The sequence below is a fragment of the Lepidochelys kempii genome, chromosome 1, assembly GCF_965140285.1.
Source record: "Lepidochelys kempii isolate rLepKem1 chromosome 1, rLepKem1.hap1, whole genome shotgun sequence".
NCBI lineage: Eukaryota > Metazoa > Chordata > Testudines > Cheloniidae > Lepidochelys > Lepidochelys kempii.
Window position 1 is genome coordinate 144,233,664 of NC_136380.1, and position 21,711 is coordinate 144,255,374.

The window sequence follows — 21,711 nt, forward strand, 5'->3', positions numbered from 1 at the left end:
GGCAGAGGGGCATTGCTGGCACATGATGGCATAGATCACATTGGTGGATGTGCAGGTGAACGAGCCTCTGATAGTGTGGCTGATGTTATTAGGCCCTGTGATGGTGTCCCCTGAATAGATATGTGGGCACAATTGGCAACGGGCTTTGTTGCAAGGATAAGTTCCTGGGTTAGTGGTTCTGTTGTGTGGTATGTGGTTGTTGGTGAGTATTTGCTTCAGGTTGCGGGGCTGTCTGTAGGCAAGGACTGGCCTGTCTCCCAAGACTTGTGAGAGTGTTGGGTCATCCTTTAGGATAGGTTGTAGATCCTTAATAATGCGTTGGAGGGGTTTTAGTTGGGGGCTGAAGGTGACGGCTAGTGGCGTTCTGTTATTTTCTTTGTTAGGCCTGTCCTGTAGCAGGTAACTTCTGGGAACTCTTCTGGCTCTATCAATCTGTTTCTTTACTTCTGCAGGTGGGTATTGTAGTTGTAAGAAAGCTTGACAGAGATCTTGTAGGTGTTTGTCTCTGTCTGAGGGGTTGGAGCAAATGCGGTTGTATCGCAGAGCTTGGCTGTAGACGATGGATCGTGTGGTGTGGTCAGGGTGAAAGCTGGAGGCATGCAGGTAGGAATAGCGGTCAGTAGGTTTACGGTATAGGGTGGTGTTTATGTGGCCATTGTTTATTAGCACTGTAGTGTCCAGGAAGTGGATCTCTTGTGTGGACTGGACCAGGCTGAGGTTGGTGGTGGGATGGAAATTGTTGAAATCATGGTGGAATTCCTCAAGGGCTTCTTTTCCATGGGTCCAGATGATGAAGATGTCATCAATATAGCGCAAGTAGAGTAGGGGCTTTAGGGGACGAGAGCTGAGGAAGCGTTGTTCTAAATCAGCCATAAAAATGTTGGCATACTGTGGGGCCATGCGGGTACCCATAGCAGTGCTGCTGATCTGAAGGTATACATTGTCCCCAAATGTGAAATAGTTATGGGTAAGGACAAAGTCACAAAGTTCAGCCACCAGGTTAGCCGTGACATTATCGGGGATAGTGTTCTTGACGGCTTGTAGTCCATCTTTGTGTGGAATGTTGGTGTAGAGGGCTTCTACATCCATAGTAGCCAGGATGGTGTTATCAGGAAGATCACCGATGGATTGAAGTTTCCTCAGGAAGTCAGTGGTGTCTCGAAGGTAGCTGGGAGTGCTGGTAGCGTAGGGCCTGAGGAGGGAGTCTACATAGCCAGACAATCCTGCTGTCAGGGTGCCAATGCCTGAGATGATGGGGCGCCCAGGATTTCCAGGTTTATGGATCTTGGGTAGTAGATAGAATATCCCAGGTCGGGGTTCCAGGGGTGTGTCTGTGCGGATTTGATCTTGTGCTTTTTCAGGAAGTTTCTGTCTTTGCCTATGCAAGTAGAGTGTGGCTTCTAATGAGGCCTTAATGTTCAACAGAAGGGCTACTATGCTGCAGCATGATTTTTTTTATGATAGGTAACCATAGCAAGGACTATCTGCCTATTACTATTTTGTATATTATTAATAAAGTTGCAGTCATTACTTTCCCTACACCTCCCTTCTGTCCTCCATTGCAGCATGTTGCAACGTGCCGTCAGTATTACAGATCTACATTATAGATCAGCTGAAGTATGCAGGGCTGTGTCTTGCTTTTTCCACATTCTGTTCCAAGATAATAAACTGCCATCAGATGCTCAGTATCACCAACGATGAATGGAATATTGCAGCACAAGCTATCTCATGAGAGAGCTGTACAGAACATCATCCTCTTTTGTTTGGTAGGGACTGCTTACTGTTTGTGCTGCTAAATTAACTGTATTCTTGGGGAAAGTAACAAAATGCACAAGCTAGTCTCCTAAAGCCTCTAATCAGATTTGGTCCTTATTTTTGTATGTTGCCAAAATGTATTACGGCTGTTGGTGATTTTTCTATTTAATATTTAAGCAAGTAAATCTTGTATAGGCAGAAAGAAGGCTGCAATGTTATATAGGCTGAGGAACAAAAGAAAGTCTGAAGGGCAAATTGATGCAAATAGGGTAATTAGTTTTCTTTAACTAATTTCTTTAACTTTAACATCTTGTTTTGATAAATAATTATAGCTTATACAGTGTATTGATTTTTAACCTCCTCACCACAAATTTTTATTTTGTTCCGTAGGCTGGATTTGGGTATGGTTTGCCAATCTCTCGTCTTTATGCTAGATACTTTCAAGGAGATCTCAAACTCTATTCGATGGAAGGCGTGGGTACTGATGCTGTAATTTATTTGAAGGTAACAACTTGATTCCATCATAAGATAGTAAAGCTCTCAATATAATTAATTCTCGTCAGGCAGAACAGTCAACTGTTCCTGCTTTCACATTTAAATTTGTTTCCAGTATATATACCAGTGTGTTTTAACTTGTATTATTGTACTTTATTTAAATCAGACATGCAGAATCCTAAAAACTGAAGTTATAAATGTGGCATTTTTGACCACCACCTTTGATATTGAATTAGCTTGTTTCCAGTATTTTTTTTAATCCCTTAATGTTGGGTCTTTGTTCCATATTTTGATTTTGATCCATATTAAAGCGATGAGATACCCAAGACCCTGGTGTGATGACAGGCAACTTTTCTTAGTACTTTTGTTCTTTTGGTTTCTGACACTTGTGAATTAAATTGGGAGAGCAGGAGCAAAGTGTACATGGGAGTGTAGAATAATGATACCGGTTAAAATGTTCCATATCTATTCTTTTTTTTTCTTCTCCTCCTCCCAGTCTTTACTTTTACTTCTCTCATCTTTGGGGATCACCCCTTTAGTACGAACCTTGCCCCTAGCCAATGAAGGTTAGATAGTTTATTGTTTGGAATTTACCAAGGATTGATTCTCCATCACTGGCAAGTTTTAAATCGGGATTGGCTGTTTTTCTAAAAGATATGCTGTAGGAGTTATTGTGGGGAAATTTTACTGCCTGTGTTATACAGGAGGTCATAGAATCATAGAATATCAGGCTTGGAAGGGACTTCAGGAGGTCATCTAGTCCAACCGCCTGCTCAAAGCAGGACCAATCCCCAATTAAATCATCCCAGCCAGGGCTGGGTCAGACTAGATCATCACAAAATAGAGAAACCCTCACAGAGAACGTTCTGCCAGCGGCTCCCTCTCTTTTATATTAAGGGAGTTCCATCTCCAGTGTGTCTGCTGAGCTCAATTGTAGCAGTATATCATGGGGGGAGAAGCATTACTCAGGTAACCAGGTCACAGACAAATCAGGGCATTTAAAGCCAACTGCTTGAATCCAACCCAGTGCATGTCACATAGTGCTAGTCCGTGCAGCTGCCCTAAGTAGGCATTTCATAATTCTCCACTGGCTTCATCTTCTGAGTGTTACCAAAGTGTAACGTCACTTCGAGTGCATTACAATAATCTAATCTTGATTTGACAAAGGTATGGACAAGTGTGGCAGGGTCCTCATTGGAGAGAGAAGATGAATGTTTGGTGGGCTTACTCACCAGCCCAGGAAAATGTAATAATAGAAAAAACTGCTACCCATACGTCCAGGAGCAGCCCAGGCTCTGACAGAAACCCCAAGTTGTGCACTGGTGTTACAACTGGCAGTTGCGATCCCTCTTTGAATTCTACCACCTCTTCCACCTGCTTCCCCACAACCGACCAACACTATCTCAATCTTGTCTGGATTGCGTCAAGCCAGCTGGCTTTAGTTCTAGATTCAAATTAATCATGTTAGATCTAGGGCAGTGGTTCTCAGCAAGTGGTACATGTATCCCTGGGGGTACACAGAGGTCTTCCAGGGGGTACATCAACTCACCTAGATATTTGCTTAGTTTTACAACAGGCAACATATAAAAAGCACTAGTGAAGTAAGTACAAACTAAAATTTCATACAGACAATAACTTGTTTATACTGCTCTATATACTATACACTGAAATGTAAGTACAATATTTATATTCCAAATGATTTATTTTATAATTATATGGTAAAAATGAGAAAGTAAGCAGTAATAATGTGTTATGACATTTTTGTATTTTTATGTCAGATTTTGTAAGCTAGTAGTTTTTAAGTGAGGTGAAACTTGGGGGTACACAAGACAAATCAGACTCCTGCAAGGGGTACAGTAGTCTGGAAAGGCTGAGAGACACTGATCTAGGGGAGTGGGCCTGCCAAAATAGTTTAAAAAAAAAACGCATAAAGGTCCCCCTAAAATTTTTTTCTTTTAACTGCTTTCTTTTTATTCTCTTTATAGCCATCTTGGAGACGGGGAGAGTTTCAAAATGGATTTTTTTAATGGATTTTTATTGCAATATGGTCAACCCATTTTGAACTGGGTCACCATAAGCATGGTCAAAGAGGTTTCTAAAATATCATGTGTGGGGGACATGTAAATAGTTGAAGCTTTCATTGAATGCAGAAGTTAGTGTTCACAAAGAGTCTGTTATCATGTTTACCACCTTATTGTACATATCTCAGCAACAGTCTCTTACCATTGATTTCATTTTATAGGCTCTTTCAAGTGAATCGTTTGAAAGACTTCCAGTTTTTAATAAGTCAGCATGGCGACACTACAAGACTACACCTGAAGCTGATGACTGGAGCAATCCTAGCAGTGAACCCAGGGATGCGTCTAAATACAAAGCTAATCGATAATTTATCATCTTTGTCTCTCCAGAAGATGACTTCTGATTTCAGTTTAAAGTCTCTGCTTTGTTCCAAAATCCACTGAACCATATTAGCCAATTACTTCCATACAAAGTGCTGTAAGGGCACTGAAATTGCAAAAAACAAAGTGATGTATGAGACTTAAGAAAAGCACTAAGCATTTTTGGTGTAGGTAGTGTTATAACAACTTTACCAAAATATGCTTGGTTAGTTTGGTTTGATATTGACAAATGGGATTGCACTGTGATTGCACTTAAGTACACAACTGTACAGTGAAAGGGTATTACTTCTTAAAGGCCAGTTTTTATGCAGAAATAAAAATCAGCAAAATCTATAGAATCCCTTTAATAGTCAATAGCATCTTATACAGCAATATGATGTAACAGACAAGTTCAGACATAGCTGAATGTGTGCTTAGAAAATCCACTCTTTGCAGCAGTTTTATATTGCACAGTCAGTGTCGTCTGTTACATAAAATCCTTTTGGGCTCTTCAGATCTTATAGCTAGTGACGATAAAGATGCATAGTTCTTAGAAGGTTTCTGTAGTTTTAAACTGATGCTTTCCCCACATTCCCAAATCCATTTGTCAAGTGCATCCAAAAATATATATTCTTATAAGGCATTGCGAGTTTCACCTCTTAATATGCACCTTAATGTTTTACTGAATTTGCACAAAATGCCAAATGATAAATCACATTAATTATTTTAAGAAAAGATTATAAGGGGTCGACGCTTCTCTCCATTCTTGCAAGTAACTTCCATTGGTACAGAGGTGAAAGAATAAATTTTATACGTGATGTTCTTTGCCTCTCAGATACTTTTTTGCTTTGTTTTTGGGAAAGCATACCATGAAACCAGTCAGCCAGTCATGTAAATGAATTTGCCTTAAGAATGTTGGTCACCTGGAACCTGATTAGTTGTAAAACGGTAAATAATTTGCAACGTCATTTATCTATGTAGCAAAGGACAATAGTCTGGTAATTTGAATTTGTACTATATATAGAGTTGTTTCACACTGGCTTTTGGAAAGCATTACTGGTCTAAATATTATTAAACTGCGAGCGTAATAGAAACAATGAAGGATAATTAAAATGGCTGATAAGAAGTTGATGACTTCTTCCAAGGAGAGAGAGAGATTTATTAAACAGCATTCTCTAAAATTGGTTGAGAGTTACTTATGAATGTCAAGAAGCTGTACTGTACCAAGTTTCCACCAAATATTGCGGGTCCATAGAGTGTACTGTAGAGGTTTGGCGTTCTGGTAATATCCTAACTACAAGAGTAAAGGTAGAATGGGTTGTAATGACAGTTGTGCTTGAAGATGCACCCTCAATATCTCTGTGGTGTTTTGATATTTTTTGAAAGATATTGCAAGATTTTAACTAGACAAAACTTGTTTACTAAAACTCCGCAAAATATCCCTTTGTTCTTCTGAATATTTATTTTGTAAGAATTAGTCTGTTAGATAAATAAGGAAAAGGTGAGAACTTCCTGGATATTTTTTTTTAAAAATTAGTTTGAGTTAGAGGAATGATGTTACTCTGCACGTGCGTGGCACACTTCATCCAAGGATCTCAAAGCACCTTGTAAGCAATTCAGTCTCTCAGCACCCTATTTTTTGATGGACAAACTGGGAAAAGATGAAGCCCTAATCCTGCAAACACGTCCACGTAGTTGCGTGGAAGTTAACCATCTGTAAAATTGTGTGCAGGATTAAGGGCCTATGTTAAACAATAATTCCCCATGGTTGCAGACACCACTGCAGAGAGAAGAAGCTGCCATTCACGTGGCACAGCCAAGTGGTCCATCTGTCACTGTGGAAAACTCAATATAGTCACTGAAGAATACTTTAAATGGCTAGAGCCTTAATTTTAAAGGACACATTCGACCAGAAATCTAGTCAGTTTGAAAAAAAAAATCTGTTCCTGCCATTTTTTGTACCTTTGCAATCTTCCTTTTTAAGTTGCATCTTTGTTGCTGTTTGAAAGATTCCCCCCCAAAGCAGATGAACATTAGTCATATAGGGAAACTGTGAAACTGATTATACAAGAAGTGGCAAAATGTAAAATTTGCTTGAAAATATAATTGACTACGAACTTCAAAGAACAGGGTAAATATATGAAGAGTGTAAAATTTTTGCAGTTCTTTGGAAAAAGTCATGTTACGACGCAGTGAGTGATTTTTAGGTCTAGACTGCTTCTTTTGGGGGAAATCTTGGCTGACTGGTTTATAAATGAAAATGAATAGAATAGTCCATGCCCAGGAATGTTAAGCAGAAATTCCCTTTTGTGTAGCAGAAGTACATTAAGAAAATGAATGCAGAAGCCCATGAGTCAGAAGTGAAGATATGAAGGGCCAGTATTATTATAATGGCTGGGTCACTACTTTAACTAAAACAATTTGTTTGGTATTCAAGGCTAATCTGGCTACTGAAGAGGATGAGTGCTTTGGTCCTCCTTAAGCAAAGAAAGTCTCTGTCACTTGCAGATTGGCCACCAGATGCTCCTTACTGCTCTAGGGAAGAGGAGTGGGTGCCATATACATTTTCTTCACATCCTATTAGATACTTGAAAACTCATGTCCTCTGAAATGGCTGCAACTGGCAATTTATTCTTTGAATCCTGATCGTGTCCTGATAGTTCAGAGAAGGGAGATAAGAGCATATTCTACTCTCTTCTCTTTTCACCAGGCACTCCTACTTCCTCTGTTTTCCTGTCATTCTCTAGTCACTCTTGCTGAGTGCAGGCAGATCCCACTCCCAGTGGTTAATCTCTCTCTCCCTACTCCTGAGGGAATTCTGCGCCAAAAAATTAAATATTTTGCACACATTTTAAAATTCTGCATATTTTATTTGTCAAAATACCACAGTACAATCACACCGTTTTCAGATATTTGCTGACAAGTATTTTTAAATAAATTACCAAAATAATTGAAAATGGTGTGATTATATTGTTATTGTGTTTGTGTTATTTTGACAAAATATGCAGAACTTTGCAGAATTTTAATTTTTTTAATTTTTTTGGTGCAGAATTTCTTCAGGAGTACCAGGGTGCAGTCTGGGTGTGGGCAGCTCAGTAGAGGGTCTGGGTGTAGGGGGGAATCTGGATGCACAGGGGCTTGGTGCGAGGTTCTGGGTGCAGGGAGAATAGGACTCTGCAAGGGGGCACAAGGTGAAGGTGATTAGGGCTGAGTGGGACTTGGTGAGGTGTCGGGGTCAGGGTGCAGCTGGTTGGAGCTCAGTGGGGTGAGGGTATGGGTGGCTCCTGATACAAGGGGGAGGATCAGCCGTATGGGGTTTGGGGACTCTGTGGGAGGGTTCTGGGTGTATTGGATTCCTGATTACAAAGGGTGGAGGGGTCACCATACAGGGAGCTGCTCCCCATGTCCGCTCAATCCCTGTGAATCTGGACCCCCTCCCCGGCTGAACCTCACCTCCCCGCACTTGGAACCCGCCCCCTTGAGCCTAACCGCCCCCCGCCCCCCCCCCCGCGCACCCAGACACAGACCCATGGTGCAGAGCTTTATGTAGCCAGGGGAAGTTTCTGGGGCTTGATCTGACCCAGCCCCAGCTGCTCAGCGCAGGAAAGTGGGAGGGTCTCTGTCCTCCTTCTCTGCCCCCCATGCCCAGCTGGGACTAATGTCCCTGGGTGGCCAGGGCATCCCCAGATTCCCTCCCCCCAGTGATTTACCTCTTCCTCTGGCTGCCTGAACAGATGTGTCTGAGCTGCCGGGAGGGGTGAGTGAGCACTGCTGAAGCTTCTCTTTGTTTCCCCACAGAAACAATTTTCTGCAAGGAAGCAAAGGGATTCTTGTAGCTCATTTTTCTGCTGCGCTCCAGTTATGCTGAATTCCCCCAGGAGTACCTCTCCCATTCTGCCTCACCTAAGCTACCGGCCTACCTACCTGCACTGAGCTCACTTCTGCCCCAGGTTTGACCTCCCTAAACTCAAGTAATCCCCCTCTGCAGCATGTTGGCCTGAGGGAGTGGAGAGGAATGGTCAGCAGGGGGACGTTTGATAGGGAAGAGAGTTTTCCAGAAAGACAAAATTGACTTACATACTGAAAAATTAAGATTGATATTTGTTAAAGTGTTGATCCTAGCTAGTGTATCTACAGATTCTGCTCGTATTCATTGGTGTCTGATCCTGTTTTGAATCTTATGAGGCCATTTGCCTCAATATCCTGTGGCACTGAATTCAAAAGTAAAATTTTATGTAGTGTAAAAATGTATTTCTTTTTATCCATTTCAGATTTATAGCTCTCTAACTTTATTGTATCCCCTTGTCTTGAGTTACACAGTGCAGTAGATTAGAACAGATGTCTTCAGTGCTGTCATTAACAAAGACAGAGAGACTGAGCTATACATACCGTCTCTTAGATCCTTCTTGGGAATTTACAGCTGACTCTTATACCCTGATTGGATTGGAGTTGTTTAACTTTTTTCTTTCTGGTGTGCATCTTCTGGCATGTCTATCTTGAAGTTAATCTGCTAACTTGTAGCTCAAATACCTAATGTTGATAGATACTTATTGAAGTTCCTTTTAAAAGAAAAGCCATAAAACCTTGTGCTCCTTGATTCAGCTAAATTTCTCAATCTAAGGAGTCTCTCAGGGTCAGTACTTGGAGATGAAACTTTCAAGGAATAGCTAAATGCTCAAGTAAGTATCGTCTGGGAATTTAGTAAATGGTGCTGTCTTTATCTGAGTATTTTTCCCCAGTGACCCAGCATAGTACCAAAGGAATCTTACGCTGCTGCAGTTTGTGTTATCTTTTGGATAATATTTCAAATGGAGGTCCTGTCGTCTTATGCTTTTGTAGTTCCCTTCACACTTTTTGAAGGAGTATGGATGTCCTCTCATGGATCAGTAACTGGTTAAAAGATAGGATACAAAGGGTAGGAATAAATGGTTAGTTTTCACACTGGAATGGTCAGTACCTGGGTACCCCAAAGATCTGTAGTGGGACCTGTGCTGCTTAACATACTCAGATGATCTTGGAAAAAGGGGTAAACACTGAGGTGGCAACATTTGCAGATGAGACACAAATACGCAAGATAGTTGAGTCCAGAGCTGACAGTGAAGAGTTACAAAGGGATCTCACAAAACTGGGTGACTGGGCAACAAAATGGCAGATGAAATTGAATGTTGATAAATTCAAAGATGATCCCAACTACACATACAAAATGATGAGGTCTAAATTAGCTGTTACCACCCAAGAAAAAGATTGTGGGGTCACTGTGGATAGTTCTCTGAGAACATTTGCTCAGTGTGCAGCACAGTCAAAAAAGCTGACAATATTAGGAACCATTAGGAAAGGGATAGATAATAAGACAAAAAATATAATGCCATTATATAAATCCATCGTACGCCCACAGCTTGAATACTGCAGTTCTGGTCACCCCATCTCAAAACAGATATATTAGAATTGGAAAAGTACATAGAAGGGCAACACAGATGACGAAGGGTTTAGAACAGATTCCACATGAGGAAAAATTAAAAAGACTGGGACTGTTCAGCTTAGAAAAGAGACAAGTGAGGAGGGATATGATAAAGATCTATGAAATCATGAATGGTATGGAGAGAGTGCCTAAGGAGGTAGTATTTACCCCTTCACAGAACACAAGAACCAGATGTCACCCAATGAAATTAATAATCAGCTGGTTTAAAACAAACATAAGGAAGTACTTCTTCGCACAAAACGCAGTCATCCTGTGGAACTCCTTGCCAGGGGCATTTGTGAAGGCCAAAAATATAACTGAATTCAAAAAAGAATTGGATGAGTTCCTGGAGGATAGGTCTATCAATTCCAAGATGGTCAGGGATGCAGGCCTATGCGCTGGTGTTCCTAAACCTCTGAGTGCCAGAAACTGGGACTGAACAACAGGGTGCATTACTCGATGAATTGCCCTGTTCACTCCCTCTGAAGCATGTCATGCAGGTCACTGTTAGAAGACAGGATACTGGGCTAGATGGACCATTGGTCTGATCTGATATGGCCGTTCTTGTTTTTATGATGTACATCTTGGTGTTCTTGCCAATTTTTTCCTCCAGTTATAAATCCTTTCTATATCTCCAGTTGGATATATATATATTTTTAATGGCCTTAAGTGTTGTTCAGAGTTCATGTTCACTATGAAACAGTTGTTGCTGACAACCTAAAGCTGACAGCATTTCAGTGGGGTGGGGTGAGATCTCACAAGCCAGACAAAGCATTTGGGTGAAATCTTGGCCACGTTGAAGTCAGTGGCAAAACTCCCATTGATTTCACCCTTAATGTTTTTATAAAGTGTTTTTAGATGCTTACATCTAATGTGCTATAAATTGCAAATTGAGCTTGATGGATTTAAATAATTTTGTATAAAAAACCCTAAATTTTAGGGTCAAGTATCTCTCGACAATATCCATGCCAAGTTGGCTATTGTTAATCATTTAATTAGTATGCATGTTCCTTGGTTGTAGCAAAGATTCTGTGGTTTTGTAACAGCTCGTCATCTCCTCTTTCTGGATATTCACTTACTTACGAATGAAAATATTCTAATGTGTTTCAGTGATAAAAGAATCTTCTGCAGGCAGTTTACACTGAAGATGATTTATTTCAGTATTTAATAGGAAGAGGAGTTTATTAACAGGTTATTAAACACAACTATTAAGTTTCAGAGTGGTAGCCGTGTTAGTCTGTATCAGCAAAACAACAAGGAGTACTTGTGGCACTTTAAAGATTAACAAATTTATTTGGGCATAAACTTTCGTGGGCTAAACACATTTCAGGTTTTGCTAGAATTATTTTAATGTAATCTAATGAAAAACCTGTTGTAAAATAATAATAACTGAACAAATATGTATTCACCTTAAAAATTAGTCAATATTTAAAATCAGTAAATGGATATTTAAAACAAGTAACTTAGAACAATATGAGACTTTAAAAAGTCTTAAAATCCTTCAGAGTCTGAATCAGTGTCTGATTCACCAAGCAGTTCATTAAACTCTGCTTCAGTCACAACTGCACCTGCATTGTCATTGTAGATGTTGACAGTGTTGTCTTCAGTCTCTGATTCCTTCTCATCATCAGCCTCTGTTGTGTCATCATCAAATATGGCATCTTCTGACCCGTCGAGTGCATTACTGATAAAGCATTTCCTAAACGATTTTTCCTGTCATTTCCGAGGGAATGGACACCCACGCATCCTTGATCCATTGGGCGACCAGATTGATTTCAGGCTTCATAAGATTCCTGCCTTTTGTCAACTTCCCCATGCCTGAGCACATCCATTCAGACCACATTTTGCGTAGCCTGTCTTTAAAGGGTTTGTTCAGGCAGACATCAAGAGGTTGTAGAACTGAAGTTAGGCCTCCAGGTATTACAGCCAAATTAGTTTTCATATTTTTGGCCACATTTTTCACCTCATCAGTCTTGTGTGCCCTAACCATGTCCCAAACGAGCATAGCAGGTTTCTTGAAAAGTGCTCCTGGTCTCTTATTCCACACTTTTTCCAGCCATTCAATAGTCCCACTTTCATCCATCCATCCCTTTTCGTGTGCACGTACCATGACACCAGCAGGAAATTTCATGTTTGTAGGCAAGGTTATTCTTTTAAAAAAAACAACAACAGGAGGGAGCTTTGATCCATATGCAAAACAAGATAAAACCACCGTAACATGGATTTTTTCGTGGCCAGTGGTTTTAATTAAAACTTTTTTGTCGCCAACACTGGTTACCATTCTGTTGCTCTGGAGATCAATGTCATTGGTGTTTTGTCCATATTTGCTGTTTGTGACCGTTCAAATGCATATTCCTTTCGATATTTTATAATAAACCTTTGGAAAGATTCGGTTTTTTCTTCCAGATCTCTCGGCAGCTTTTGCGCTATCTTTGTTCGCTGACAGAAACAGAGACTATGACGGTTCATGAAGCGAGTACACCAACTGGCTGATGCGACAAATACTGATGGCTTTATTGACTTGTATTTGTCGTCTTTCGACATTTGCAGAGCACGCAGACAAATTCCAGTTCTAGTGACAATGTACCCATATTGTCGACATTCAGCAACCCAATTATTGAGATGTCTCTTTCCAACTCAGGAAATGAAGTGCACCTCGTTGGACATTTTTTCTTGCTTCTTGGCATGTCTTTTAGTGTTTTATTTTTTTGCCATTCTCTTCCTTGCTTCTCATTGATACAGAATTCATGAGCAGCAGCGCAATTATTGTTTGCTTCTGCATATTCAACAACTTTAAGTTCGAACGCTGCGTGATAAACAGACCTTTTTCTTTTGATTTCACCATTGTTCATTTTAAATACTAGTATAAAAATAGATTATTATTATTATTGTAGTTATAGATTTTGTAGGACTTTATATAGGAATATCACCTGCTTTATCGCTGTCAAATGATTGTTCTTTATTTCAAAGCAGCCCTGTAGATTGGCATGTCTGTGGGGATAACAGGCAATTTCAATTTCATTAGAGATTCCATTGATTCTGCACGTTATATTTTCATATTGGCTCGAGACTTATGAGGTCCATTGGTAGAAATGCATGAAGAGATCAAATTACACAGTAGCGGACTGACACAGTGCTATAGTACTATCGTTCATTGTATTTTTCTGATTGGCTTGTAAGGCATAGCATTTTGTGAAATGCGTGAGTCAAATGTCATGTAGATCTGCAGCACTGCTCTTTTAGTATTCCTTTCAAGCCAATCTAGTCTACTAAAGAAAGCCTTTGCAACTTTAAAAGGCTGCAGTATTGACATCAATAAATGGGTCGGCAAACTTTGGCTCCCAGCCTGTCAGGGTAAGCCGCTGGTGGGTCGGTACATTTTGTTTACCTGGAGTGTCTGCAGGCATGGGCTGAGGGGCTCCATGCCTGCAGACGGTCCAGGTAAACAAAACGACAATGTATCAGATATTCAATTCAATGATTCCATAGAGTTTAAAATCATCAAATTTTGGTGTAGACCCATTTATAAGCCCACCCCTGCTCTTTGATGCGTCGCTTGTTTACCAAAAATATTCAGCTTATGAACGAGCATATACGGTATATTTCCTGAATCAAATTTAGTTGCTGTTCCCTCAGCATATTCAAAGGAGAGTGAATGTCCCGGGTTTCTTGGCTAGGAATTGGGAAATTATTGCCTAGAATGTGATAGTACTAACAGGTGCTCCCAACACTCCCTATCCTCACCTCAATGTCAGTGGATTCAACTGCAGTGGTTGTTTTAGCTTAAAGGGTCCTGTGGTAAACTTAAATAAAGTAAGTTGCTACTTACCAGTCAGTTGGTCAATGTGACAGTTTGTAAATATGAAGTGCTCTTTTGAAATGTCCAGAGACCACAGCAAAACTCTGATGTTGGGTTCCAGAAAAAGCTGTCCTATTAGAGGTACACGTACCCAATAGCATGTATATAGAAAAAGCATTAGCAAGGTTTATATTGAAGAGTATGAAGAATTATGGAGCTTCAGTACTTGTACGTGTAATACTCTATCTAAACTTGATGTCCAGCATTTTTTGGTGCAAGGATTACTGTAGGTTGTTTGACTTTTATCTCACTATCTGTTTGTTAAATGATTTTGAGTGCCCAACTGGAGGCAACTTGAAGGAGTCTGTAAGCTGGTGGGCCATTTCGCTAGCAAGGCTACGGAAATAAATCGCCAAACCTTTTAAGGCCTTTTCCACACAATCTTCACAAAACAAAACAAAAAGCCAAATCAGCTGAGAAATACTGGGCAAATAATCTCCAGAGGCTTTCCCTGCCTCAGCCAGCCAGCAGGGGAGAGGACACACTCTTCCCTCTCTTTCCCCTTTTTACCCAGCTTCCCCTTCCTTTTATATTCCATCCTGAGAAGCCATGTGCTCAGTGGGGCCTGTTAACTCTCTTAAAGACTGCAGATCCAGCCTGATTCCCAAGAGCTGCATGCCAACTCTATAAAAATCAGGCTTCTTTCATGGTGGCTCAGATCACTAGTTGCGAAAATCCTGACTATTTTTGTTTGATATTTATTACCAGAAGCCCAGTGAGAATGAGGGTCCCACTGTTGGGCATTGTGCAAATGCGTATGAAGACCTTTACCGCTGAAAAGCTTGAAATTTAAGTAATTAATTCCTTGCTGTACAATTTAATTTTTCTGATACGTCTTTAAAACTCTTCCAAACTTTCTGCTAAAGTCTCTGGAAACTTGTTGGTAGACAGGACATAGCCCTTCGATCAGGGAAAGATTGATCTCACCATTCATATAAGCAAAAGATAAGTGACTCCTAAGTGGAGCAAAAAGGGGAAGGATGCCATTCTAATATCTTTCTATAGTCTTCACTCCTGTACATCACAGTCTGGTTCAAGCTGTATAAAAAAATTGAGATCTGGGATTTACTGGGATCTGGCATGCCAGTTGCTGACTGAAGGAAGGCAAAAGGCAACTGGTGGATATTGCTGTTGCTTAAAACCCTGGGTGTCCTGGGCAAACTGTGGTGTCTTATGGGTCCTGTGAGCATGTTGGCCAGACCAGCTGTCATTTTGCATTTGAGAAGAATCCATACAGCCACTTCTGACACTTGATTAGGTTTTGCTCAAGGATTTTTTTTAGCCTAAGCAATAATTAAGCCATTAAAGCTTCAAAAGCAGCTTTGGGGATTTGCTAACGTACTGTGACACTTGCAGGTGGGGCAGTAGAACTTACTTTTCTAGGTGTTGTGTGCATCACCAATGTATCCGAGCACCTTCAAGGCTTTTTCAAATTCAAGGCTCTACAAAAAGTGCAGATCCTGCAGCCATTTTAAAGAGATGATAGCACTATGTTTCACGTGGTCGTAGTGACGCACCTATCTGTTTAATATTAGTGTTCTCTCTCAGTTGAATGGATACCGTGCCAGCAGTCAGTGTAGGCTACTTCCCATGTATTTCATTGAGATATAGTGATTCCTTGGCAGTTTAAGTTCCTGCACTTGAGCTGTCCAGAAGCTCGTGTTTGCCTTGTGAAATCCTGGGCTTCATGACCTATAAACTGTAGAAGCTCTGTTGAAAGTTCTGCAGCTGAAAAGGACAAGTATCTGCACTCTTTTGTATCTAAATTGAGCCTGTAGCTAGCAAAATGCTTAGAATTCTAGTGCATCCTCTTCTCTGGTAAGTGTGATGGCAATGAGTGATTTAAGTCTGCAAACTGGTTCTATTACACGTGCATCTTATTTTTAAATTTTATGCATTTTTGAAATAAAATGCTTAATGTAGCAGTTGAGGAATGACTGACTTTGGATTTTTGATACTGTCATAGCTAAGTATTAAACAATGAAATGGGACTGAATTTGCAAAGCGCTTCCCCCCCCCCCCCCGTGCTATAAATGCTTTTCAGAGACATTCTAATCCAGTTTAATTAGATATAGCTAGACTCTTGTCGGATACTGTAATTCAGAATAATTTTCAGCTATAGATAGTAATATTTTCTACTGGAATTTTTATTAAGCACTCCAGTAATAATAAGGATGACAAAATCAACCGCAGGAAGGTTAATTATTATGAGTATATAGTGGATTATTTTTCATACCTAAATTATTTTAATTTTGAAGACTGAATTTGCATGGAAAAGCATTATTTGTTGTCTTGGAATATGTTACTTGAGAAAAATAGACTTGCAAAATATTTAAAATTCCAATGTGCAGTATTTATATGTACGTCTGGATAGTTTGTCTTGTCGCCACATTTTTCCATAATTAAATGCTGTTTCTTTTTTTCTGAGTTGTAATGTTTGTTTTTGTGCATACATCTTTGTGGCTTTACATGTTCTTAGATAACACTGGACATTTGAATTGTCAAAATAACAGCAGGCACTTTTCATCTTGAAATCCTCAAACCTCTTTGTAAAGTTAGGTAAGCACGATATAATTTTCCTCATTGTATAGAAGGAAAAATGGGAGCACAGAGGAGATCGTTACTTAACACTTCTGGGGCAGATAAAGGGATTGAAACCCAGGTTCCCTGATTCCCAGTCTCTTTCTCTAACCGCTCAACTAAATTACAAGAATAAACATATTGCTAGGTCTGAGGTCACTTTCTTTTTCCTGAAGAAATATTTTTATTACCTGTAAGGAATCTGCATTGCTTTTCCTCACTGCTTGCCCTTTGGCATCTCAGAGGTAGGAAGCGGTTAATAACAGCATTGAAATAGCAAAATCTGTCAGTATGTACTATATAATGTCTGACAGTAGCTGTCTTTAGAATAGAGAGCTACTAGTTACAGCAGCAATATAATTAAGATGTGTAGCTCCAGGACACAGGATCACATCAAAGACCAAATTAATGATGCTAGTACTCATCTCCCATTACACTATGTATACATTTTTATTTTGCAAACTTATTTTATGCAATTCAATCTGGTTATTCAGTATGTGGATTTTTTTCTGCAGTGTAGCCAGAAGTCTTAAATAGTAATCAGTTTTAAAATATTTTGTACAAGGTTTTTTTTGTTTGAAGAATTTTTCTAATAGAAAAATTAAACGTGTAAGCTATTTGAGTCAAATTTGTCTTTATTCATAGTGTCTCTTGCCATTGGGGCTGTTCGTTTTTGTAGGGGTTGTACTGATTTCTCAAACCGTAGTATAAAATGAAATTAATTAGTAAATTTAATCTATTACACATTCTCATCAAAAGCATCAGCTGGGCCAGTGACTCATTCCAAGCAATTCATTAGAAGACTGTTCCCTATCCACATTTGAGACAACCTGCTCTTGGATCTCTCATTCAAACGTATTACTTTTTATGTGTCTCCTGTTCTGAGGACAGTATGTACCTCATTTGCTTCTGCTGCAATGAAAGTTAACAAGGCAAAGCACTTAAATTGGTAGCTGCCAACACTTCATTTTACTTTGCTCTTAGTCTAAGTGATTGGAAATTGTTTATGATTGGGAAAAAATACAGTCAAATGAACATTTAATCAAGTTAAATTGGCATTGCTCTTTATGATTAAACAAGTAAATTATGTTTTCATATAGACAATCCCATCCTTATTGTAACTTTCAGTCCCACTCTTTTAACATTGATCAAGTGTTGCTACTTTTTGTATTACACTGGACTACTTCTTTCAGTGGATAGACAAGAAGTACTTGTGGCACCTTAGAGACTAACAAATTTATTTAAGCATAAGCTTTCGTGAGCTACAGCTCACTTCATCGGATGCATGCAGTGGGGAGATTTTATTTACACAGAGAACATGAAACAATGGGTGTTACCATACACACTGTAGCAAGAGTGATCAGGTAAGGTGAGCTATTACCAGCAGGAGAGAAAAAAACCATTTGTAGTGATAATCAAGGTGGGCCATTTCCAGCAATTGACAAGAACGTGTGAGGAACAGTGTGTGTGTGTGTGGGGGGGGAATAAACATGGGGAAATAGTTTTACTTTGTGTAATGACACATCCACTCCCAGTCTCTATTCAAGCCTAAGTTAATGGTGTCCAGTTTTCAAATTAATTCCAATTCAGCAGTCTCTCATTGAAGTCTGTTTTTGAAGGTTTTTTTTGTGTGGAAGAATTGCCACTTTTAAGCTGTAATCGAGTGACCAGAGAGATTGAAGTGTTCTCCGACTGGTTTTTGAATGTTATAACTCTTGACGTCTGATTTGTGTCCATTCTTTTACGTAGAGACTGTCCAGTTTGGCCACACACAAAGATGGACTACAAGCCGTCAGGAACAGTATCCCCGATAATGTCACAGCAAACCTGGTGGCTGAACTTTGTGACTTTGTCCTCACCCATACTATTTCACGTTTGGGGACAATGTATACCTTCAAATCAGCGGCACTGCTATGGGTACTCCCATGGCCCCACAGCATGCCAACATTTTTGTGGCCGACTTAGAACAACGCTTCCTCAGCTCTCATCCCCTAATGCCCCAGTTCTACTTGTGCTACATTGATGACATCTTCATCATCTGGACCCATGGAAAAGAAGCCCTTGAGGAATTCCACCATGATTTCAACAATTTCCATCCCACCATCAACCTCAGCCTGGACCACTCCAAACAAGAGATCCACTTCCTGGACACTACGGTGCTAATAAGCAATGGTTACATAAACACCACCCTATACCAGAAACCTACTGACCGCTATACTTACCTACATGCCTCCATCTTTCATCCAGACCACACCACACGATCCATTGTCTACAGCCAAGCTCTACGATACAACCGCATTTGTTCCAACCCCTCAGACAGAGACAAACACCTACAAGATCTCTATCAAGCATTCTTACAACTACAATACCCACCGGCTGAAGTGAAGAAACAGATTGACAGAGCCAAAAGAGTACCCAGAAGTTACCTACTGCAGGACGGGCCCAACAAAGAAAATAACGGAACATCCCTAGCCATCACGTTCAGACCCCAACTAAAACCTCTCCAACGCGTCATCAAGGATCTATAACCTATCCTGAAGGACGACCCATCACTCTCACAAATCTTGGGGGACAGGCCAGTTCTTGCTTACAGACAGCCCCCCAACCTGAAGCAAATACTCACCAGTAACCACACACCACACAACAAAAACACTAACCCAGGAATCTATTCTTGCAACAAAGCCTGTTGCCAACTCTGTCCACATATCTATTTAGGGGACACCATCATAGGGCCTAATTACATCAGCCACACTATCAGAGGCTCGTTCACCTGCACATCTACTAATGTGATATATGCCATCATGTGCCAGCAATGCCCCTCTGCCATGTTCATTGGCCAAACCAGACAGTTTCTACGTAAAAGAATAAATGGACACAAATCAGACATCAAGAATTATTCAAAAACCAGTCAGAGAACACTTCAATCTCTCTGGTCACTCGATTAAGACCTAAAAGTGGCAATTCTTCCACAAAAAGATTCAAAAACAGACTCCAACAAGAGACTGCTGAATTGGAATTAATTTGCAAACTGGACACCATTACATTAGGCTTGACTAAAGACTTGGAGTGGATGTATCATTACACAAAGTAAAACTATTTCCCCATGTTTATTTCCCGCCCTACTTTTCCTCACACGTTTTTGTCAACTGCTGGAAATGGCCCACCTTGATTATCACTACAAAAGGGTTTTTTTCCTCTCCTGCTGGTAATAGCTCACCTTACCTGATCACTCTTGCTACAGTGTGTATGGTAACACCCATTTTTAATGTTCTCTGTGTATATAAATCTCCACACTGTATTTTCCACTGCATGCATCCGATGAAGTGAGCTGTAGCTCATGAAAGCTTATGCTCAAATAAGTTTGTTAGTCTCTAAGGTGCCACAAGTATGCCTTTTCTTTTTGCGGATACAGACTAACACGGCTGCTACTCTGAAACCTTTCAGTGGGTAGGCTCACTAGTATTTTTTGTGTCTTTAAGAAGTGACACAGGTTTCTCCATGTATGTGAAGTGTGTCGGCACTTAAAATGCGAAACCCATTTTAGCATGCTGCACATTGTGTTATGGTATAGACTTCTCACTGGTATTCTTTCTATGTAAAGTTTTTTATTTTTCCTGTTTTGTTTCACCTTGATCTTATGTTTGTTTTATGTTAATAGGCCCACTGTTCTGTAGAAGCACATTTAATACATGACTTTGGTCCATGAATGATTTTTATATATCTAAGCTTAAGACAACTGTGTCATTATATAAGAGTGAGTCATTTTGTTGCAAATAAACTATTTAATCTTGTATTCAGTTAGAGGAACCTATTTTATTCTTTTCTCTCTTCATTTTATGTTCTTATACCATTCTTTATGCTACATGAGTGGTAGTTTCTGTACTTCTGGATGTTGGTGAACTAAAGGTTTAGTTTTTGCAGCAGGAGACGGGTGACCTTCATTCATCTTTAAAAGAGGCTGGCATCAACAACTCTTAATCTTCTGTAAGATGGTGCCCAATATTGTGCTAAGTACATCACTTTTTGAGAACTACTGTGTATACTGCATCATGTGTCTAAGCCGGAAAGGTTTATTCTGTATTGTAGCACACTAGTTTAACTGTTATTGCACAAACATGATATCATGCACTCGGGATCTTCAAATGTGTTTCAATAAGAGTCTGAATCTGCTGATAGATTTAAAAGCATTAGATTTTAATATTGCACGGTATGCTTTATTATACAAGTGGTGTTATTTGCTCAAAGTTCTTGTTGTACAGTACACAAACTAAACATCTTCATTTTAATGGGGCATGAAAATAACTTTGCCAGTCATAAATTATACCTAAGCAATGTTTGTGGCACTGGACAATGTTACAAGTCTCCTGCTTTGAGATAAAATACCCAAGTACTGAAACAAAAGATGATCCTGTTGCATTGTCATGGAGCGCCATTATTTCAAGCGACTAATACACATGGAGTCACTTTGTCTGGTGGTGCAGTAATGATAGCACTGGGCCATCATTGATTGGCTGCATTCTAATTAAAGAATAAACTTGTTTTGTGCACCGACTTTTGAGGTCATTTTATCCATGTGACTTTAACAGTGAATTGATTTCTGATTTCTCTCTAATTGGGGGACCTAGGGTTTCAAAATAGAATTCCAGGCAGCCGGCCATTGGAGTAGCTGGCACCAATTTTACTGACGATTGGTATAACTAGATACAAATACTGCACCTGATCTAGCAATCTTTTCTCATATGAGTGGTCTCACTGAAACCTCTGGGGCTATTTCATGAGGGAGAGAAATTACGAAACTTGGCCTCTTATTTGAATCACTCTTTGACTTAAAATGAGTTTGTCTCTGATGAAAACTAATGTTAATTCTTAAGCAGGAAAAGTCTTCTGTCACTTTTTACTTATGTACACAGACAGTATGAATATTAAAAAGATCCTCCTTGTTTTCTGTATTTGGAATAGATTAAGTTGAAACAGGCACATCTCTGCTAGGAACAGAATGTGTTCTTCTAATTCACTGTGCAGCTTGGTGATTGTGTATATGTGGAATTTTCCCCTCTGCATTTTACCCTCTTCATATGCTTAAAAACATGAGGATCATTATTTTGAGGTAATAGACTATTTGATTTCTTTATCTGCTTTCTTGAGCTGCTGAAGGTTAGTTTAAAGCTAGGTTTTTTATGAACCAA

At 39.8% G+C, this 21,711-nt stretch overlaps 1 protein-coding gene across 3 annotated transcripts in view; it reads left to right on the forward strand.

Annotated features, from left to right (window-relative positions):
- The window catches only part of PDK3 (pyruvate dehydrogenase kinase 3), a 79,658-nt gene extending 69,585 nt beyond the window's left edge, over positions 1 to 10,073 (forward strand). For 2 of the 3 annotated variants that reach the window (XM_073357658.2, XM_073357669.2), the window contains 2 exons: positions 2,146 to 2,259; positions 4,493 to 10,073. In XM_073357658.2, the coding sequence (XP_073213759.1) occupies positions 2,146 to 2,259; positions 4,493 to 4,636 (258 nt within the window). In that variant the 3' untranslated portion in view covers positions 4,637 to 10,073. Of the gene's footprint in view, positions 1 to 1,950; positions 2,025 to 2,145; positions 2,260 to 4,492 lie in introns of those variants that run through there. The other variant, XM_078854243.1, reaches the window with a different exon arrangement.
- The last annotated feature ends 11,638 nt before the right edge of the window (positions 10,074 to 21,711 follow it).